Source organism: Strigops habroptila, chromosome 10 (genome assembly GCF_004027225.2).
Source record: "Strigops habroptila isolate Jane chromosome 10, bStrHab1.2.pri, whole genome shotgun sequence".
In the NCBI taxonomy this organism is placed as follows: Eukaryota; Metazoa; Chordata; class Aves; order Psittaciformes; family Psittacidae; genus Strigops; species Strigops habroptila.
In genome coordinates this window covers 20473693-20494889 of record NC_046359.1, presented here as the reverse complement: position 1 = coordinate 20494889, position 21197 = coordinate 20473693, and the positions used below count along the sequence as shown (strand labels likewise).

General features: G+C 39.9%; 1 protein-coding gene across 6 annotated transcripts in view; it reads right to left on the bottom strand.

Moving 5' to 3' along the window:
• Nucleotides 1-13556: 13556 nt before the first annotated feature.
• Nucleotides 13557-21197, bottom strand: part of CNST (consortin, connexin sorting protein) — a 49555-nt gene continuing 41914 nt past the window's right edge. For 3 of the 6 annotated variants that reach the window (XM_030499030.1, XM_030499032.1, XM_030499031.1), the window contains exons 10-11: nt 19271-19406; nt 13557-17673 (exon numbers count right to left, since the gene is read on the bottom strand). In XM_030499030.1, coding sequence (XP_030354890.1) covers nt 17468-17673; nt 19271-19406 — 342 coding nt within the window. In that variant the 3' untranslated portion in view covers nt 13557-17467. Of the gene's footprint in view, nt 17674-19270; nt 19407-19884; nt 20058-21197 lie in introns of those variants that run through there. The other 3 variants (XM_030499027.1, XM_030499026.2, XM_030499033.2) reach the window with 2 other exon arrangements.

Sequence of the window (21197 nt, the reverse complement as noted above, 5' to 3'; positions counted from 1 at the left end):
CGGTCCCAACACCGATCCCTGAGGGACACCACTCGTTACAGGTTTCCAACTGGACATCGAGCCATTTACCACAACTCTTTGCGTGCGGCCATCGAGCCAGTTTTTTATCCACCGAGTGGTGCATCTATCAAATTGATGTCTCTCCAATTTAGAGACAAGGATGTCATGTGGGACAGTGTCGAATGCTTTGCACAAGTCCAGGTAGATGACATCAACTGCTCTGCCGCTGTCCATCAGTTCCGTGGCTCCATCATAGAAGGCCACCAAATTGGTCAGGCAGGATTTCCCCTTAGTGAAGCCATGTTGGCTGTCACCAACCACCTCGTTGTTTTTCATGTGCCTTAGCATGCTTTCCAGGAGAAACTGTTCCAAGATTTTGCCAGGCACAGAGGTGAGACTGACTGGTCTGTAGTTCCCCGGGTCTTCCACCTTCCCCTTCTTGAAAATGGGGGTTATATTACCCTTCTTCCAGTCATCGGGAACTTCACCTGACTGCCAGGATTTTTCGAATATGATGGACAGTGGCTTAGCAACTTCATTCGCCAGCTCCTTCAGGACCCGTGGATGGATTTCATCAGGTCCCATGGACTTGTGCACGTTCAGGTTCTTAAGATGGTCTTGAACCTGATCCTCTCCTACAGCGGGCCTAAGGTCTTCGTTCTCACAGTCCCTGCATTTGCTTTCCAAGACTTGGGTTGTGTGGTCAGAGCATTTGCTGGTGAAGACTGAGGCAAAGAAGTCATTAAGAACCTCAGCCTTCTCCAAATCCATGGTAGCCAGTTCTCCTGATAGCTTCTGGAGAGGGCCTACATTGTCCCTAGCCTGTCTTTTATTTGCTACGTATCTATAGAATCCTTTCCTGTTATCTTTTACATCCCTTGCCAAACTTAATTCTAGCTGGGCCTTAGCTTTCCTAACCTGGTCCCTAGCTTCTCGGGCAATGCTCCTGTATTCTTCCCAGGCCGCCTGTCCTTGCTTCCACCTTCTATAAGCTTCTTTTTTCCCTCTAAGTTTCCTCAGCAGCTCCTTGTCCATCCATGGAGGTCTCCTGGCCCTCCTGCTGCACTTTCTTCTAGTTGGGATGCAACACTCTTGAGCACGTAGCAGGTGATCCTTGAATATCAGCCAGCAGTCTTGGGCCCCCCTGCCCTCTAGGACTGTATCCCATGAAACCTTACTAAGGAGGTTCCTGAAGAGGCCAAAGTCTGCTTTCTTGAAGTCCAGGGCAGTGAGCTTGCTGCACGCTCTTCTCACCGTCCTGAGGATCTCGAACTCAACCATCTCATGATCACTAGAGCCAAGGCTGCCCTGGAGCGTTACATTTCCAACCAGTCCCTCCCTGTTGGTGAGCACAAGGTCCAGCATGGCACCTCTCCTCGTCGGCTCCTCTACTGCTTGAAAGAAGAAGTTGTCTTCCACACAATTAAGGAACCTCCTGGATTGCTTGTGCCGGGCCGTACCGTCCCTCCAACAGATGTCAGGATGGTTGAAGTCCCCCATGAGGACCAGGGCCTGCGAGCGTGAGGCTGCTCCTATCTGTCTGTAGAGCGCTTCATCCACAGAGTCCTCTTGATCAGGCGGCCTGTAACAGATCCCCACCGTAATGTCCCCCGTTGCTGTTTTCCCTTTGATCCTGACCCACAAACACTCTGTTACCTCATCACCCGTCCCCAGACAGAGTTGATGTAGTAAGGATCACGTGATTGGGCACTGAAATCAGCTGCAGCAGAGAAATCACCAAGCATCACCAAGATCTGGGGAACAGGCTTGTGCTGTTAGCAGCTATTACAGTCATGCAATGTGGACTTATTTTCCTCTCATTAACACTTCAATCCTTTCCTGTATTTTTATGTGACCGATTTGTATTATACAGACAGAAACAAAGACTGTTGTTACTTCAAGCAGTTCTGTTTCAGCTGCAGCCCTGAATACACGGTCTGCATCACTGAATACACTGCATCCCTTCAACTTCTCTTCATGGGCCCTGTGTCGCGATCCTGGGGGACAGACAGGGTCTCCGGCTCTCCAGGAGCGAGCCCAGCTGCCCCAAAGCCGGCAGGCGGCACCGCTTGCTTGTGCTGCCTCTGGTTTTCGATGGTTTAACCTTTATATATCCTGCTGATGTTGGTGCATGGACTGCACAGATGTGCTCTGTCCTGTTTAGGGCTGCTTTCCCTCATTAAGGCCAGGACTGCAGAGCTGTTGTTATTTCTCTTGATATAAGTAGGGAGGGAATGGGAAAAATCCAACGAAGAGCAAAGTGTGTAAAAGGTTCTATTTTTCAAGCTGCGGTCTGGAAAGTACTTGTGGCCCAGAGGTCAATATTTGTTTTGAAATAAAAATCTGGATGCCTGTTTGGGTTTGAGGTGTCTGCTTATCAGCATTCGCAGGGGCTATTGTTAAACATTTTGTAGGAGTTCTCAGTACTCTGTTCTCAAATCATCAGCCCATGCACGTGCCCTGTTTTCTCTCTCTTGAAGGGACAGCAGAGAAGAGGGAAGGAAATAAAGTAAAAATGATAATTTCTGCTAAATACAAGACTGAGGATGTGCACAGAGCTAGACTAAACACAATGGGAAGATACTGTTATATCTGGCCTCTTGCTCAAACAAAATTGTCTCTAGCTTTTCCCTCTGTCTTCTTCCAGCTCCTGGAAGCCATCGAGCTGTGCCCACAGCTTACTCCCTCTGTCTCCGTCCTCCACTTGTATCCTCTTCTAATTTGCTTCTGTTTTGCATTTTGTCTTGTGCACCTGGAAGTACCACATTTGCAGAAAGTACATGGACCATATGACCACACACAGTTACCCACATTTTACTGATGGACAAGGAGGGAGAGGAAATCTCCCTGGTCTGATGGGGCAACATATTACCAAGAATTCATTTTCATTCTTCACCAGTGTCTTTCAAAAATTGGAGGCACAACGTTTTGCTTGCAAATAACTAAAAAGTCCTCCTCTATGACATTTGTCTTCCTCAGATAACACTTGGAGGATCTCCCAAGGACTTTGGTTAGGGTTTGATGCAAGATATCTTAATAACCTCTTAATTTTTGCAATGCCTGTTTTGCTGATGAAGTAATTTAACACTATTTTATGGGTATAAACAATATCTGTGCACACTGTAATGGACAATAAATACTGACCCTGAAATATTCAAACACAATGAGTAAGTAGTCAAAACAATCAAACAAATCTAGTGAAGATGAGGCTTTTTATATTTAACCTGTAGTTTCTTAAGCTTCTTAAAATAGTTGTTTCTCCATAGTCACAAAGGACAGAAATTTTTATATTAAAAACTATATATATTTTATATATATATAGTTTTTATATAATTATATATATATAATTATATATATAATTATATATAATTTTTATATATTTTATATATATTATATAATTATATATATATAATTTTTATATTAAAAACTATCTATATAGATGAGAATCTAGTAAAAATATACACCCATTAGTTGAGACTACAAAAATATCATTAGACCTGGGATAAAACATGAGAAGTTGGAAGTAAAACACACAGAAGAGGGCTTTAGCTCTGATTATCAGTCTTCTAGAAGCAACTGATTGCATAAAATGTCTGAAATCTCAACTAACATATTGTGTAATCGCTTAGTAGCAGATAAGGATTCTGGACTGCAAGAAGGATATCCCTAAACGACCCTTACAAATAAGGCCCACAAGGAGTTTCTCTCTCATTCAATTCCAAAAGCCATAGCTGCAATGTTTTCAGTTTTATTCCCTCCCATTCCCCTGGGCCCTTTTGCTTTCTCCCAGGCTGAGCTAGCTTCACTATTAAATACAGCAGCCTCTCTCCCACACTCACATTGTTCCCTACAGCAGCCAAACAGAATGGCAAAGGACTGTGTTGGGTATGGATGGCACAAAGGTCTCCGTGGACTGTTTATAAATACATGCTTGGAAGGGAAAACAGCAGAAACATTTATAGTGAACATGTTATTAGAGACTTCAACATTAATCACTGAGCAGCTTCAGGAATGTTGCTCTGTGGATCTTGCCACCCTAGAAACTTCCTGAGGCACTTTGGAAATTTTCCAAGATTTCATCAAACTTCTGGCCAAGCAGCAATACCTTGGGCCTACATCCAAATCTCAAGTGTAGTCAAAAAAAGCTGAACTTACCTTAAGTCCACTGGAATTTATAACTACTAGCAATTTTGTTTTCCTCACCTACATCAGAGGTTTATGCTGGCTCAGTTGTCCAGGAAATTAGTCACGCATTGATGGAAGCAGGGCAAATTCCCATTATAGGCGGAACCAAAAAAGTCATAGCCATGACCTTTTCAGCAACAACCTTGTGTCCAAGGTCAGTTGGATCCAGCTGCTCTGCAAAACCTGTTAGAAGTTGGACAAATACCCAAGAAGCTTTGAGAGAACTGATTGTTCCTCCCATGACTGCCAAAGTGAGAGCGAACAAGCAAGAATCAGTCACCTAGAGGGGCTGGTAGAACAGGCAGGGAGCCAGCAAGAATCACTCAGATAACCTGTTTTTCTCTCCCACTTTTTAAAAGGGACACTCATTCTGTGCAGCGTAGCAGAACCAATTACACAACATAGGTTTCAAACTTCTAATTACAGTGGATGCTTCTGCCTCGATATTGCTGGAGGCAAACATTCATGCCATGAAGCCATGGTATCTGTGACAACAACATCATGTGCCACGCTGATCAAAACTAATTCATGTCTGAATTTTAGTGTCACCCTTCCTGGGGGTAATTACATCTTACAATTAAAAAAGAATCATCATCAAGGCTGTGTACAAACACTGTGCTCGTATGAAACAAGAAACTCAATAAGCAAAATAGTGTAACATTTATTCATAATCCATAGCATATATTTTCAAAAAGTCTAATTAGTTTAGGGGCCAAAGGATGAAACTTCTGTGATAATGAATAGTCTCATCTTTCATAACTGGAACTAGGTCAACAACAAATTAAATTACCCAGCCAGCATGAAAAAGATGAATTGCAGGAAAATTAAAACCTGCTATTAAAATACATTTCCAGCCTCTCTTGCTAACCCACCTGGAAGGGAAAATCCAGTAATATCAGGATGTCAGTGTCATGAAAAGGAACTAGGCAGTGTCATGCTGATTTCCAGTTTTTGAATTGCAGTGTTATGAGAATCGAAGAGATAAAATTTACACCAGGGTGGTAAGATACAGAAACAACAGGGAAGTTAGAGCAGCCAGTTGTGAGATGCTTTCAGTATGGCTTTCATTGAAAAAATATGAGATAGCTTGAACTTAATTCATGTTGGTGTCAAATCACAACAGTAAGATGTTTTTCTCTTTTTAGCACTTTTTTTTAAGTCAAGAGTGTCTCAAAGCATTTCATGATTTTTAGGTAGGTGTCAAATGTACTGGAAATTACATTCCTCTACAGGGCTGCACTACAATTGTGGGAGGAAATTAAGCACCCTTAGGCCCCAGACATGTCCTGTCAACGTATGGGTCAGGAGTGCAGCACCTGGGGAGCAGGGCTGTTCTTACACTGGTATGCTCTGTACAATGTATGTGGGAAGTGGCAGAAGGGGAAGCAAGGTCTGCCTGTATACTCAGTGACTCTGGTTTACAGAGATGCAGACAGGTACTAGGAGCGAAGCATATACAGAAGCCTCATAATATCATGACCTTGCACCACAAGCAGTATGTGCTTTAAACACCAATTACAAACATATGTTTTAAACATTAATTATAATAGTAATAAAATGCATACCTCCAAGATTAGAAGATCAAACACATCCATACAAGAATTTCTGTGCAAGAATAGTTGTGAGAACATAAAAATCTGGCTTTGCAATAGCTAGAGATGATGTTGCAAGACTATCAAAAGACTTTTTCACATTTTGCTATGATTTTATTTTGGAAGAAAATACCCTAATACTCAAAGTGTTCTGATTTTGGTGGAGCTGAATATTTTAAAGTAATGTAGCTCTGTTGCTGCTGCTCTGAAGAACACTATTTATTAAGATTGTAAAGTCCATGCCTCAAATCACAGAAATATCCCTGCTCATACTTTGTGGTTTGGGCTTTTGGTACCTATGTATTATGATGTTGTCTTTAATTATATTAACATATGCTGTTGTCTCCAAGGATTCTTGTTCATGAAGTCACTGGGAAGCTATTCAGCATACTTTTTCCCTTCCTTACTCAATGAGTGGATTCAGGTCTTAGTTAAATTAAAATGCCTCCTCCACATCAGATTCTGCTTATAAAACTATTCACTTGAAGTGATGGATTAGCACTAATTTAACTACAGTGTTTGAAGGCTTTCCTGTAAATATTGAGGTATTGCCTTAAAAAGATAGAAGACGATCTATGCCAACAGGTTTGCACAATTTGAGAGAAGGATGTTCTACAATGCACATGAAGCTAGTGCAAGTTGGGCCAAGTACAGATACCGTGCATGGGCCATTTCTTGTTTTGAAATGATTTTGAAATTCAGATGTAGTTACACTGGAAATCTCCAGTACATCTAAATAAAATTCCCTTCCTAGGGAGGAAAACTCAAAAGGAAACAAATAATGTGTCTTAATGATAATGTGCATTCCTGGTGACATTTCAAGTCTAGTCTATCAGTAATTTACTTTAAGAAAGCAATGCTTCTCACAGTAACAGAAACAGCAGCAGCAGGAGTCTGACTTTTGTTTAGAATGAGATATTTGAGGTCAAGAGACAATGAGAAAAAAGAAATAGCCTGAAGAAAGGACAACACAGTTAGTTACATCCTTTCCTCCTCTCTCCCTCCTCAGTTTGAATAAATTTGCAGCAACGAGTATTTCATCACAAGGAAAATCCCAGTCATATGACCTATTTTCATCTCATTACATGACCTACCTTTCCCCATACCTACTAAAGGGTTTTTTTTACCATTTACTCACATGTGCCTTGGAAATCATGGCGTGCTGAAGAGCAGTATCTCAGTGAGATGTGCTGAGTACCTCAGCTCATGAAGATCTCACAATGAATTTTAATAGGCCCTCCTAGGTTTTTCATCTAATGCCCATTTCTGGTTTTCCTATGTGACATAGCGATAGGGAACATTAAATGGTGGCCCCTATGTACTTAGTACTCCCAGCATCGACTGAAAAGAATAGGACATGCATGGGTCCGACAAATGGGTGCACAGAAATATGACAGCACCAAAAATGGGTGCTACCTGCTGTGACTGTATTCTTTTTTCTATTTCAGTAAGAGATTATGATGACATGACTGCTCTCTGCCACCACCTGGCTGCGTATTTGGAAGGAAATGAACAAAAGCTATAACCTCTACCTTCTGCACAAAAACGCTCAAGGGAGTCACTTATAAAAAGCAAAAAAACCAGAACCAGCTGGCAAGAAGCCTGACTCTTTCTGCAGTTGAGGGCAGTTTCCACAGCTAGTATCTATGACAGAAGGGTGCTTCTGGAGGTGGCTGCACTAGGGAATTTCTAGGTTTTGTTCGGTCCAGAAGCTGTACCTTAATTTGGCTTATTTTTTCCTTTATGTCAGCCTCCAGATATTGTTTTCAAGATTTCCAGTGAAAAGCTTATGATGGGCAATTTCTCAGTGAATCTGAGAATCTAAATCACTAAATATATCTAAATCAGTAAATCCCCACCACTACACTGAGTTGCACAGTAGCAAAAAGCTTAATTGCTACAAATGCTAATAGTATGGGGGCAGACTTTCAGATTCTCTCCCAAAGCTTCTAGTAGAAACACTTTAGAAAACAACCTGGTCATATTTTCCACAGTCTATTCCTGTCCCTCCATCCCTCCCACTGGTAATATTAAGACCATTGAAAGCTCTACTCCACTGCAGATAGTATGAAGTGGGAAGGACTAACAACAAGCCTATATATTGCAGATACCAGATACTGAAATCCATCAAGCAACTGGTTTTACCCTTCATTCCCGTAAGAAAATGCTAAGATGCAAAAGCAGTCTATAGTTTTACAGGTAGCTTAAAAGAGCTGTAAAACCTCACAGTATAGTCATTATGATGCTAAAAAAAAATCACAAAAAATAAAACCAGATGCAATTTCTTTACCCGATAGCACAGCACAAAACCTGGCAGGAATACTAAAGTGTATCTTCCTATTTTTGATACTTCTTTCCTACAGCCCCCCTGAAATAGCTATCATATTCATAGAAAACTCGAAAAAAAGAATGTGAAAAACAAGGAGGGTTTTCTTCCATTCTTTTTTGCAGGTGCAGGGTTCATTGCAGTTACTTGTGGCAATGCAGGTTAACCATTTCAAAGTGTTACTAGCAAGTTGCTGATATTGCTTAAAATGTTCTACTTCTGTTATTCCCATGACCACACTCACTCTAAGGAACATCAGAATGTGTACTGCTACATCACCAGAGGGAGCATCAAGGGAGGATTGTCCCTGTTACATAGGTGAGGTACTGAAACACAGGAGAATTAAGTGATGTGCTTAAGACCACACAGGAAATTTGTGGGGGAGCAAGCAATTAAATCAAACCTTCCCAAGTTCCAGTTTTGTGTTCTATCACTTAATCAACTCTCCCACCTACTTCAAACCATATCACAGCACAGCAGTTTTCAGGCACAGCCAGTTTTTCTTTTTGCTGGCCACATCAGAAAAATACTGAGCCAGTTGGTTAAAAGGGCTGTCATTGACAGGCAAGAATGAAAGTTTAGGAAAATAAAATAGAAAAGAACATAAGGACAGAACTGAAAAGCAAGTGGTCTGCTATCTAGCAGTGCAGTTGAGAATAATAGCCTGAAAAAAAGTAACTTGCCTTGCCTCTGTCCTAGCATAACCTGTTAAACCATGTTTCAATTAATCATTGTGATACTAAGTGCTCTGTGATGGCAAGGGCCACAGAGCATAGCCCTTTTTCCTCAAGAAACTATTTGAAGTCTGCCCTCCTTGTTCATATTTGAATGATCTTGAAATCCTGAGGCAGTCTCAGCAGCACTGCTTCCATTCAAAACTTTCTGCAAGTATTTTTATGGTTTCCACAATGCCTTTGTTGTGGGATCCTAAAGCTTTCAGTCCCTTCTACATATGACTACTTAAGAGGAAGCAGCAGGTTTAGATTCTTAAATTCATTTTTGGGTGTGCTCGGGATAGAAATTACTTTGAAATACTTCTGGAAGGACCATGGGACATACTGTGCAGTCTCTTCTGTGCTGGACTTCAGGAAGTACAATCTCAGGCTCAGTCCTGAAGGACACTGCTTGATCTCCTGCTAGCAGCACATTTGACTTGCTGTTTTAGAGTTTCATGACTGGAACTCTAGACTTCTTTATAGACAGCTTATGGCTGTTCTGTTTGATTTTGAGAGATCTACCGCTGCTGGTCATCTCCGTGGTCAAAGGAGCAAAGGGAAGAATACTTGCCTCGCTGTCTGCTCTGTACTGGGAAATTGTAGCTGTGAAAGGTCCTGGTATAAAGATGAGCAGACTGAGCTGGTGGTGAGGGTGGGCTCCACAAGGCTTATTCCGCATTGCAAAATTCAGCCAGTTCACTAAAAATACTGTTTCATCATCCTACTGCATGAGTCGATAGAGATGGTTCTTTTTAATGGGGCTGTTCTATAATACATGAGCTACTTATTGCTAATTGCCATCTATTTTGCCTTTGTAGGTAAATCATGGGCTATTACCCAGCAGTGAATTGGCTCAGAAAAGCAATGCCTTATTTATAGAAAAATATGAGACAGTATGTGCCAAAACAAAAGCAAACAAAACACACAAAAAATTACCATTGCTTAATCTTCCTCTTTGCCTTCAACTAAGGGAAAGCTTTCAATAACACAAGAATTGAAAGGAAAGAAAAAAGGTTATTAAAAGCATTTTGAGGGACACCAAGAGCATTTGAAATTATTTTCATCTTTCACATTTGCAGACAGTGATGACAACATCCACTTTATGGTCAAAACACTCATGCGCCTCTCAAGAACTTGATTTCTGCTGGGAGACAGAATCTGGTGACTGCTACTTCTTTCCACATCACTTTGTTTCCTCACTCTTGGCACAGCGATGGGTATTGTGTGAAGCCCAGCAGAGCTGCAGGATTGTGGCTTGATTTTTTTAATAGGATTCTCAATAGGGCCCGCTCTACTGAGCGTTGTTACTTTCCTGGTAGTTAACAGAGCACGAGTAGTAAGGGTTAGATGGCGAAATGCAAAGTGACTACTGACAGCTTGAGCCTCATTTTCTGATGATAGGAGTTGCCATTATAGTATGCGTTCCCATGCAGTTTGTTCATACAACTTGCCTTAATACACATAAATAGAAACCAGCTACCATGGGTATGATGATATCAAGTACTAAAAATATGCTAAAATGGCATTTCGACTTAGGGTTGCATAATAGGAAGAAAATTAATCTCTTAAATCAGTTTTATTCCTTAAAGATCACCACAAAATTTATGAGAATACAAAAATATCTTTAAAGAAAGCCTTTAAAGCTGTGTGAAGTCAAAGATAATGTGAACAACAGGGTACTCGTTTATCTATCTATCTTCTCTAATCTGTGTTAGTGGGAAGCAGGACCAGACAAAAGATCAGAAGATAGGATTTATAAGCTCTGATCCTGCTTTGCTTCTTCCTCCTCCGTGCAAAAAATTTAAGTGCAAACCACTTAAATTCTTCCAAAGGAGTCCTACAAGGAATATTTTAACCATTAGTCCCTCTCCTCCCTGAGGGCATTAAACTATTGTGCATTTTTTTTTCTGTTTCTACAAAATCTGATTGGGGAAAAAACCTCAACATCACCGATAGATACAATTACCAGAAATATTTTTCATTTATTTTACCAATAATATTTATCATCTTTGATTAGAGGTCTTTATTACATTCTTTCTGCAGCCTTTTTGCCCATAATGAACACAGTCTTTACATTAGTACAACCTTGAGAAGTTGTTTCCCCTTATTCCATTTACTAACTTGTACATGAAACCTCAGATCTTTGAATAGTCACTGAGAAACCTCAGTATGTATTTTTTTTCTTTGTAGCTCTTTTCAAATATATTCTTGTCTATTAATTATGGTGGGCCATTTTGGAGCAACATTGCTAGTTTCTGTACATAGTGACATTTTGATTTGTTGAAACCGACTGTTATAAATCCTTAGCGATTCAAACCTTTCACTGTCTTATTTTCTGCGAGTCCTTTCTATAGTGCACTGAATTCAGCTAGCTCATGAAAAGGAGTGTGAAAATATTCTTGCTACTTTCATAGCCTTAGAGACTATCTACCACTTTCATTAGAAATTCTGGCACAAAAGCTAGAAGTATTAAGCTGTACAAGCACGAAGATTCTCAGCATCACATACGAGTGGCAAGGTTCATGTTATCTCTGGCAAAAAGCAAAAAGCATCAATTCCAGTGCCTAGAGAAGCAGTGGAAGAATTGGCTTAATGCTATCTTGCTGTAATAAAAAGATGTCAAGGAAAAAAATGGTTCCTATATGAAAAGTGAAAAAAGTGTTAATTTGTAGCTGTGACGTTTATGTGGAAGTAACAATATCCTCATGTTGCTAAACTTCTAGTTCATATATGCTTCACCGTCATGGAACCGTTACCCTCTTGTGCCAGGCTGCCAGTTCAGGAGAACAGAATGAATACCGACCGGCTGAAGGGGTGTGCTATAGGAAATACTGGATTGGCACCACTTCCATGCATTGCAAACAGCAACTGTGGAAAAATCTGGTCATGTTTTGGCAAAACTCTGAAAACCAGTAAAGTTTTCTCATTGCAGTACTCAGCACATGGCACTTTCTGGGGAAAAAAAAGCAAAAACCAAACCCCAACCAACTCACCCCAACCAACCAACCAACCAACCAACCAACCAACCAAGAAGCAGACTATAGTCTCACTCTGAAAGCTGTTTTTTTGTAACAACAGCTTTAAAGTTGATCAGTCTATGAAAGCACAAAAGTGGGGCATAAACTCATTTTCAATGCCAAGCAATGAAATGGGATGCAATCATTAACTGTCATTTGACAGAAGTGTTACTGGAAACTTCCCCAAGAGCCTAACAAATGAGTCCTACATCAGGGGCCCATCTTGGCTAAACGATGACATTTTGCCAGACAGTTTCTTGGCAAAAAGTAAAAGGAGGGAGCTGACAGATCTATCGTCGTGTGAAGCTAGAGTCAAACTTGTTTTCAAGAAAGGGCAGCTCAACAGTTTTAGGTTAATGGAGGACTTGGGTCTGGTAGTAGACATGCCTTTGAAATTTTGGATGTGCTTGAGTGCTGTCTACAATGTATTTAATTATTTATTTTAGACTGTTTGCCATGAAAAACAAGCTCAAGTACAGAATTGACATTTGGTTGAGATTTACCGATATCAATTCTGTAGCATCTTAGGTGTCACAGAGCAAATCTGTAAAACAGCATGCATCTACTCCCCATCATTGTTTTCTTCAAGAGATGACCACAAGTTTTGGACATTACTGAATGCAGTAAACCCTAGGCTCCCGTTATGTGAGAGAAGAATTACCATAACATTTAATTCAAAATAATACAAATCACAAATGATATAAAGGAGCCTCAAAGAAGCAGTGTCTAAAAAAATAATTTTTTACAAAAGGACTTTATAGTTAAATACTTTGGGCTTCCTTGGGTAACTATTTTAGAGAACTAGATTATTTCATGAAGGCATATGGAAGTCAGCATGTGATCCTTCAGACACCAGCTGCTAAAGAGTAGTACGAGAATCAGCTTAAGTTTTGAAATCACTAAGGAATCAGTGAGTCGTGAATAGTTTTTAATGTAATAGTAGTTGTCACTGCTATTTCAGTTTTGTCGTGGCCTCATTACTAATTTTAAAATCTTGAGAGTGTAAGGTGGAAGAGGAAAGGGAGAAGCACGCAGGATCCCTAACAGGAGAATGTTGGATCCCTAGCAGGAGGGAAGATGCTGCGGACAAGGAAGTAAGAAAGATGAGAAGGACACTGCTAGAAAACACAGTGTTTAGCCTGGAGAGGAGATAGCTTTGGGGGACCTAGTAGTAGCAGCCTTCCATGAGAAGGTTACTAAGAAGCTCTTCACAGCAGTGCACGTCAGGAGGATGAGAGACAACAAACTGAAACAGAGGTTCAGACTGGATATGAAGAATAACTTTTTCACCCTGAGGACAGCCAAGCAGTGGAATATGCCCAGCAAGGTTGTGCAGTCTCCATCCTTGGAGGGTTTCAAGAGCTGACTGGACAAAGCCGTGAGCAATTAGGTCTGATCTCAGCTGACCCTGCCTTGAACAGAAGGTTAGGGACTTTCTGAGGTCCACTCCTAACTGAATTACCTTATTAAAAAACAAAGGCAGACCACACCCCTCCCTCAGAAAAACTACATTACACCAAAACCCAAACCAAACCTTAGTCATTTTATCTTCATTTTCCATTCTGGTTTGGGTTTGACCATGAAATTCTTATTGGAGGTACTGCTCATTTACTTGAATTTCACAGAAGATTTCTCAGTCTTTTTGTACATTTAGAAATCACAGTACCCAAAAAGGTTCATGTACTTTCTTTGGGACAGTTTTTATTTTTTTTTTTTTTTGCTACAGTATTTAAATTACAAGCTTGGGTGATGGTTTCAAACACAATTATTTACTCCTTTTGTTAAAGGAAGCTGAAGTTGAATTTGTTACAAATAGTTAGTCTTTTCAGATGGTCCTGGTTTTCACATTACAGTAGGCAAACGTGTTTTCTTAGGAGAGTAACATCCCTTTAGGTTACTGAGTGGAATAGTCCCCCGTCACACAAGAATCTAGACTTCCAATCTACTCTGCTTGTTTGATAGTTCAAGCTTGCCCTCTGCTCTTGAAAACCCTAAAAAGAATTTCCCTTTTTGTCAGACTACTTCCTACTGCTTGTCACCAGGGCTATGCATTTTTCAGGTATGAAAGCAAAGAAAGACATTTGGAAAATTTTAAAACAGGGGCTGTATCTAGATCACAAACTTCTGCTGGCATATTTGGGCTGTGGAATATCTGCTTCCTTACTGACACTGTTTAGAAAACAAGCCTGTAGTATAGTATGACTATGCTACAGTACAGTGCTTTTCTTGGTGTAGTCCAGGCTATTTGGGGTGAGGGTGTTAATCATGTCATCAGAAAGCTCCTTCTGGCAGCATATGCTGAATCTTGTTGGTTTTCATGAGAATCTCTTCAAAATAATTATGCTCAAAGAATAAACTGGAGGTTTCTAGTAGAGTGCTGCACGTGATTAAGTGGCCACAACTTCTTTGAAGGTACAGTATGAGCCTGAAATCCGGACATATTTTAAGAAATTACTTTTAACTACTGTCAAGTACTGAAGCATTCCCTGAATTTTCCTACCAACTATAAATTGTTGTATGCCAGCATATTATGTTTCCTAAGCAGAACAGTTATAAAGACAGTGGCAGGGAAGGAAAAAGAATAAATACTTATATGCAAAGGGCTTTAAAATGGACGAGGTGGGTAGGAAGCCTTTTTACTCCATTTTCTTCCTCCTTATAACAATCTTAGCTGTTGCTCAGGATTATTTTACCTCAAAATACTCAGACAAGAGAAGTAACTTCAACTATTTCTTTTAGTTTGAATTTACCTGGCTGTAAGAACCTAACCCCTCAGGTAACTCAGGCAGAAGCAATGTCAGCAGCAATCTAAGAGAACTGTCACACGAAGCAAGAGTTAGTACCATCAGCTTTTTATAAAGTAATGCCAACAGAAATTAGATCCAGATTCAACCACTTGGTTGCAACTGAGGAGTGAGCAGCTCAGATCAGGAGCTGTGCAGCCTGTGTACATGTGCCCTTCTGCTCTCTCAAATCCTGAGAGACTTTGCATGTGTGGTACCTTGGCATAGCTGGGAAGGTTGGAGAGATGCTCCAAGTTACAACACAATTGTAAGGTAGCTGAGTTACAGAGATACCTGGCTGTTCGTTCTGCATCAGGTATGTGTTGGTAAAGTGGTGTCCAGCTTCATCATGATCTTCTTGTAGGCAGTTCTGATGGTACTAGTGAGTTTTTGCACTGGGAATATAGCAAAAGTGGACATACCAGGATTTGGGCCACTGATTTTAAACTGAACTGCTTATTAAAAATCACTTTGACTTGAAATAGCTTTACAGTTTTAAATAAAATAATTACTTTAAAATAGTCTAAATGAAATGAACCTAGAAGTAGAGGATCTTTAATCTCCATATCTGATATACTTTTGAATAAATAGTTCTATATATACCTCTTGATCTTTTTGGTGATGAAGTGCACAAAAGCTTAAAATTTTTATGTAAGCTGATATCAACAGTTGTCTTTTTAGGAATAAACTTAATATCCTGAAACACTCAATGCAAAGTTACAGAAACGCAAAATATATTCTAACTACACAGTCACTATAAATACATATTTTAACTGAATGCATGCTTTAATTACTCTGTGAGTAAATAACCAAAAAAGAAAAATAAGATTCTCTTTAAAAGAAAAACTAAATAAATAAACAAACCCAGACCTCAAATAATAAACTGAACCAGCCAGTAACACTTTAAAATACAAAAGTGTCTTTCCCTTTCTCCTCGAGATCAGCCCAGCATTATAATACTCTGAGGACAACAAACAAAAAACATACCAAACTACTGTTCTCAAGTTTCATTCTGAAAGCAAAAGTTTCATTAATTTGGGCATTTAAAATTTGCTAGTTTAATATAAAGCTGCACAGGAGGCTTCCTAAGGTATAGATAAACTAAGCCTCCGCAGTGAAAACAAAAAGACAAATCATACATGCAATTTATTCTAGAAAAAAAAAGTTATTTTAACTTTCACTTTAAAAACCCGTGAAGTATAACAGTGCGTTAGGAACAATGAAGCTCACTAGAGGGACAATCTGCTCACATATGCCAGAAAGCATGATCATTTAATGTTATAATTCTGAGCCATATCTTGAAGATTTCATTTCATCGTATTTTACAAAATAATATTCTAAACCTGAACACACTGCATCGTACAACGTTAGTAAGCAGGGAATCACAGAGTGGAGCGAAGTGGACCCCTCAAAAATTCTGTTTCCTGAGGTGTAAAAGAATTGTTTCACATTAATGCCCTCAGCAGGGCTGGGACACTGTGCTCTGTACAAGAACAGTTGCCACATTTTGACCAGAGTGTGGGCCAAAGCCCTGTGTATCCAATTCTCACCTTCACAGTCATGTCAGTGTTCCCCTCACGTACCACACAGGGAGGGCTAAGCACCAAGTGACAGTAATACCCATTCACAATGACTCTTTGTACTCACTCAAATCTGTATAGGTGATAGAAAAAGAACAGATTTTACGACACAGGTCTCAGAACTGCAGGGCAAATAGATGTAAATGTGTTATATCTGCTGGACTGAGTGCCCTGGGCTACTACCATGCTGCAGATCTGCAGTTAGCCTCTGAATCTCTCCTGTTGGTGAAGTCCCACTTTACATCAGCATTCACTCACTGAGAGAGGCTGCAGCCACACAGTTCAGTGATCCTGTGCACTCATCTGGGATGAATCAGACATGAGCCCTAACCGCAATAAATATTCACAAAGGCAAGGATCATTATTCCCCGTTTACGGAGGAGAAACTGAGGCACAAAGTGATTACTCCAAGTCAGTGACATACCTGGACAGAAAACCCAGTTAGCCCCACACCTGCTACCAGGTGCTTTAAAATTGGCCAAAGCCACTTTAACATGAATAATTTAGTAAACATCTTTCTTACTTTTGTTTCTGTGTTTAGTGAGACCAATGATTTATTTTTTTACCTTCCATTTCTCAGCCCCCACAATACTGGGAGTAAAGTTCCAGGAAATTTAGTGAAGTCTGCCAGCAGATTTATCCCACTCATGATATTCACTGTAAGCTATAAGATACAGGGTCAGCCTGTTAATCACCAAATGAGGGCTCTGTGAACGCTGCTGCACTTTTTTCGCTCCACCCAAATAATTACATGGCTCACCAGGAGAATTAAAATGGAGAAAAATAATGAAGAAGAATAGTAAGACTTAGAATAAAAACAATGTTTCCATAAAACACAGACTTATTGCATGATAGCTGGAGGCAACACCTTTGCACAAACAGCTGTAAATTAAAGCTGTCTTTTACTAAGCTTCCAGAGATTGCTTACACAATGTGTGGCAATGGGAGAGCAGAAGACAGGTGATTTTCTTCTTTCTTCTTCACTTGCTCAAGTTGTTGAAAAGCTACTTGCCTACTCTCAAAAGGGTGATGAGAATAACTTCTTGTTCTCCCATACCACACTGCTACAGTTGTGAACAGATGTGAACATTTTGCCACCTGATTACTAAGCTAGAATTTTCTTGATTTCTAAGTAGAAGTGTAAGTACATCATCAAATACACACCACCTGCAGGCGGCAAGTGTTAGAGAGCTTGAAATCACATTTTTTTTCTACCATCTCCAGTAACCACTGATGATTTCTTAATGTGCTGTCTCCGCTCATTTCAGCTATGAGAAGGCTATCCAGTGTTTAAGTTCTTCCATACGCTGCAGTATCTGGGTATAATAGAAATCCATGTTGGCTGCAAAATCCGTACACACAGGGGATTCCATGTCACCAAAGGTGCAGTACAATGCAGTTCCTCCAATGCTAAGGAAAACAGTTGCTATGCACAACAGGATCAGCAAAATACAGGAGCCACCAGCTACTTCATCTGTAAATGTAAAAGCAGAAAAGGTGAAAAAGGATGATATACAAAGCAGTATGAATATGTGTGAGAAAATCTGAGATTGGTTTTACCATTAATGGGTCAGGAGGTAAAAACATTTAATAATGCTCACCATGTCAAAGTGACCATAATACATACCAGGAACTGTATCTTTCTCTACCCAGCCTTTTCAGAAACCTAAATAATTATATAGCTTCATTTCTACAACCTGTGTACCTGTCCTTGCTGATGTTGCTTCCGGAGTCATTCCACACTGAAGCAAATACACTTAACTTTGAGAATGCCGTTCAACCAAAGCCTTCCTTCATGGAAATACTTGGAATGAAATGAAAGCTTTGAAACTAAAACAAATGGAAACAATCTTGCTTCATTTGTACTGACACTGACTGCACTACCATGAACAATTTGTATTTGCTTTCACATTTTGACTGTAATGATAGAGACAAAACCTTCAGGGTAGGCTAACATGAAGGGTTAGCTTACATATCTGTAGTAACTCTTTGCACAATTGCTTATTCCAGAGTAAGAGCAATAAAGAGGTTGCAGGGGTTCTGCTATATCCTCACAACCTCACTTGTCCTTGGTAACTTGTATGCATGAACAACATCTGCATCTTCTGTCAGATTGGAGGCTCTAAGAAAATTTCTGAATTCCCTTCACTCTACATCAAGAAGAAACAGGGGAAAAGAAGAAAAAAAGGAGGAAATATTCAAGCATTTTTCTGTGGTTTTGAAATCAGATTTAAAATAAAAACAACTTTCCTTTGAATCATTAAATCCCTGGGGCAAGAAAAAAAGAAACAGAGAAGAAACTCTTAACTGAAATTTCATTTAAAACCTAAATTGTTTAAAATAATGTCAAGAAAAATATGGGTAAGCTCTCTGTTCCATTAATACCATTTAGTGACTGGCACACACAGTAGATATAGAAAGTACTATCATTAGTAACCAGAAGTATTTTTCTTAACATCTCTTTGGTTTGAATAATAGAGATCTTAAACTCCAAGAAAAGGATAACAAAATAATATATTTCTTATAAGGTTATTTAGCCTATCAAAAAGGCAGAAAGTTGTTTAGCCAAAATTAGTGACAGCTAGTAAATATATATGGATGTTTACATTACAAAGCAAGTTAAAATCTGATACCCTCCAATCCCATGGTCTACTAGAAAAGCTTGGGAAGCTACCTGTGGACAAAGCACAACACACTCGCTTCTTTTGCATTCCTCTTTACCTACATGGATTAGATTTAGGGAGAAAGCCTACACCTCCCACCTCTCAACTCTGAATATTAATGAAAGAACGTCCATTAGATGCCGCTTGCAAATCATTTGGCCAGAGGAAAAAACCTGTGGCACCAGTCTCAATCAAGCTTTAAAACAGAAGTGTACTTATTTTATCCTTCCGTAGTCTTGCACCTGGTATAGAATAATCTTTGATCAATCACCTGCATTTATTACTTGGTTAAGTTTAAAAAAACCAAGACAGTATGTACAATGAACGCCCATTTTGCTCTTATGAACAAAAAGATCAACATCATTTGCACCCCAAGAGTGCAACCATGAATTAACAGCTTTAAATTACCTTGATCCAATGTGTCTTCCATTTCTTGGAATCGCACTCTTCTCTTTGTTTGCCTTTGCTGGACTTGAGCAATTGTTTTTCCATCCCCGTCATCTCTCTTCTTTAGTATAGACACCAATCCTTCTGCTGGGGCAATCTATCAGGGAAGACAGTAAGTGGCACAAGAGATGTGAGAAATCCAAGTGCAAGATCTATTGAACAATAACTTTAAGGAGGAGATGAGCTAAACAGTTAAAAAAAAGTTCCCACCCTACTCTTCTTAAAATTGCAGCACTTGGGAAACCTCCTTCTTGAATACATCAATTCCTTAACATGCAGCTCAGCTGCATTATCATTCTGCTGACTGCTGACTCCACGTGCCCTTAATTGGTATCAAAATTAAATACACATACATTTACTGTTTGGATCATACTTTGTATTCACTGCAACAGTTCCTTTGTAAGCTCACATTAAATCACACGGGTTGGGGCAGCGGTGAGGAGGGTTCATGTCAAAAATGCTATCATCAGAGGGCAATGAGAAGCCCAATGACACACTGCTGTTGCCTCTCCAAAGATAAAATCCTGCAAAGGCTATCAAATACTTACTGTGAGATTAATTTTCCAGCACTGCAATTGGTTCCCCAGGGTGAACAAGCAGCTACAGTAGGGCCACAAAACCAAAAAGAGATAACACCAGGGGAAAAAAGCTTCACCACTCTGGATAGATTCCAGCCCCACGTTGTCATAAGCTCTCTGGATACAGCAGCAGTTCAAAAATCCTTCCCACAGGCTGGTCACCCAAACAGCTTGCACAAACAGCGATACAGTCAACAAGTCAATAACTCATAACTTCTCTTTCCTTTACTACAGCATTTGGCTTAGCTGCAAGAGTACATCCTAAACCATACTAGGATGTTACACCAGACTGAGCAGTCTGTAATTTCCCAGTTATTAGAGAAATGAAAGTAGGGGAAGTATCAGGAGAAAAATACCTTCCTAGCAAGCAGTTCCTGGTACGCTAAAAACAAACAAATTAAAATAGGAAGCATACTTAGACATGCCCTCTCTTATCTTGAGAACATCTTTACCTGAAAAAGGTATTAGTCATATCTTCATAAATCTGAGTAGCACTTATTCTGTAGATCACCAATGACATAGGTTAAATTTAAAAGTAATCTGTATACGTTTGTGCTACAGCTAAGAAAACACATCACATTTGCAACTGAGGAGATGACCCCAAATGCCTGTAGTTTTCACAGAAACTCAAAGTGGAAAATAAGCAGGTTTCCAGGTAACGCTGTAGTTGCAGAACACTGACTGCCTAACTCTCGCCATGACCGAATCAAGTTAGAAGACCATGCATAAAAATTTGTTTGCTTGGCAATTGTAAGAGCTGTACAAACACAGAAAACAAGTGACTTCATAACTTATACTCCTAAACTTGCTTCATGCTACAAACTTACGCAATGCAGCAATGCATGCTGTAACCGGAGAGATAGTGCACTGAACACAGCGAAACGCAGAGTGCAATCCAATAGGCACCATACCAACTATGGCATTTGGTGTTTGCAACTTTTTAACTGGTAAATGTGGCAATTACACTTGCAGGTCTCTAGTCTGGCAGCATTTTATAGCCCTGAACTGGACAAATAATGTTGCCCTGAAAAACTCCGGAGTTGGGTATGTGCCTCCAGTCCAACAATTTTTCCCACAAGCACAACTGAGAGGATAAAATCAATCTCTGCCACACTTCCCCTTTTCGTATTCACTTTCACTTCTGATTATCTGCTCAAGAGCTTGAATGGATTATTTAACAAAACAGTGCAACAAAATACTTTAAGTAGTGAAAGTGTGGAAAGTGATCATTTACGTCAACATACGGAGGACCACTATTTGGCAGAACTGAACCAGAAATAATAGCCCATGAGTGTCTCATCACAACAGAC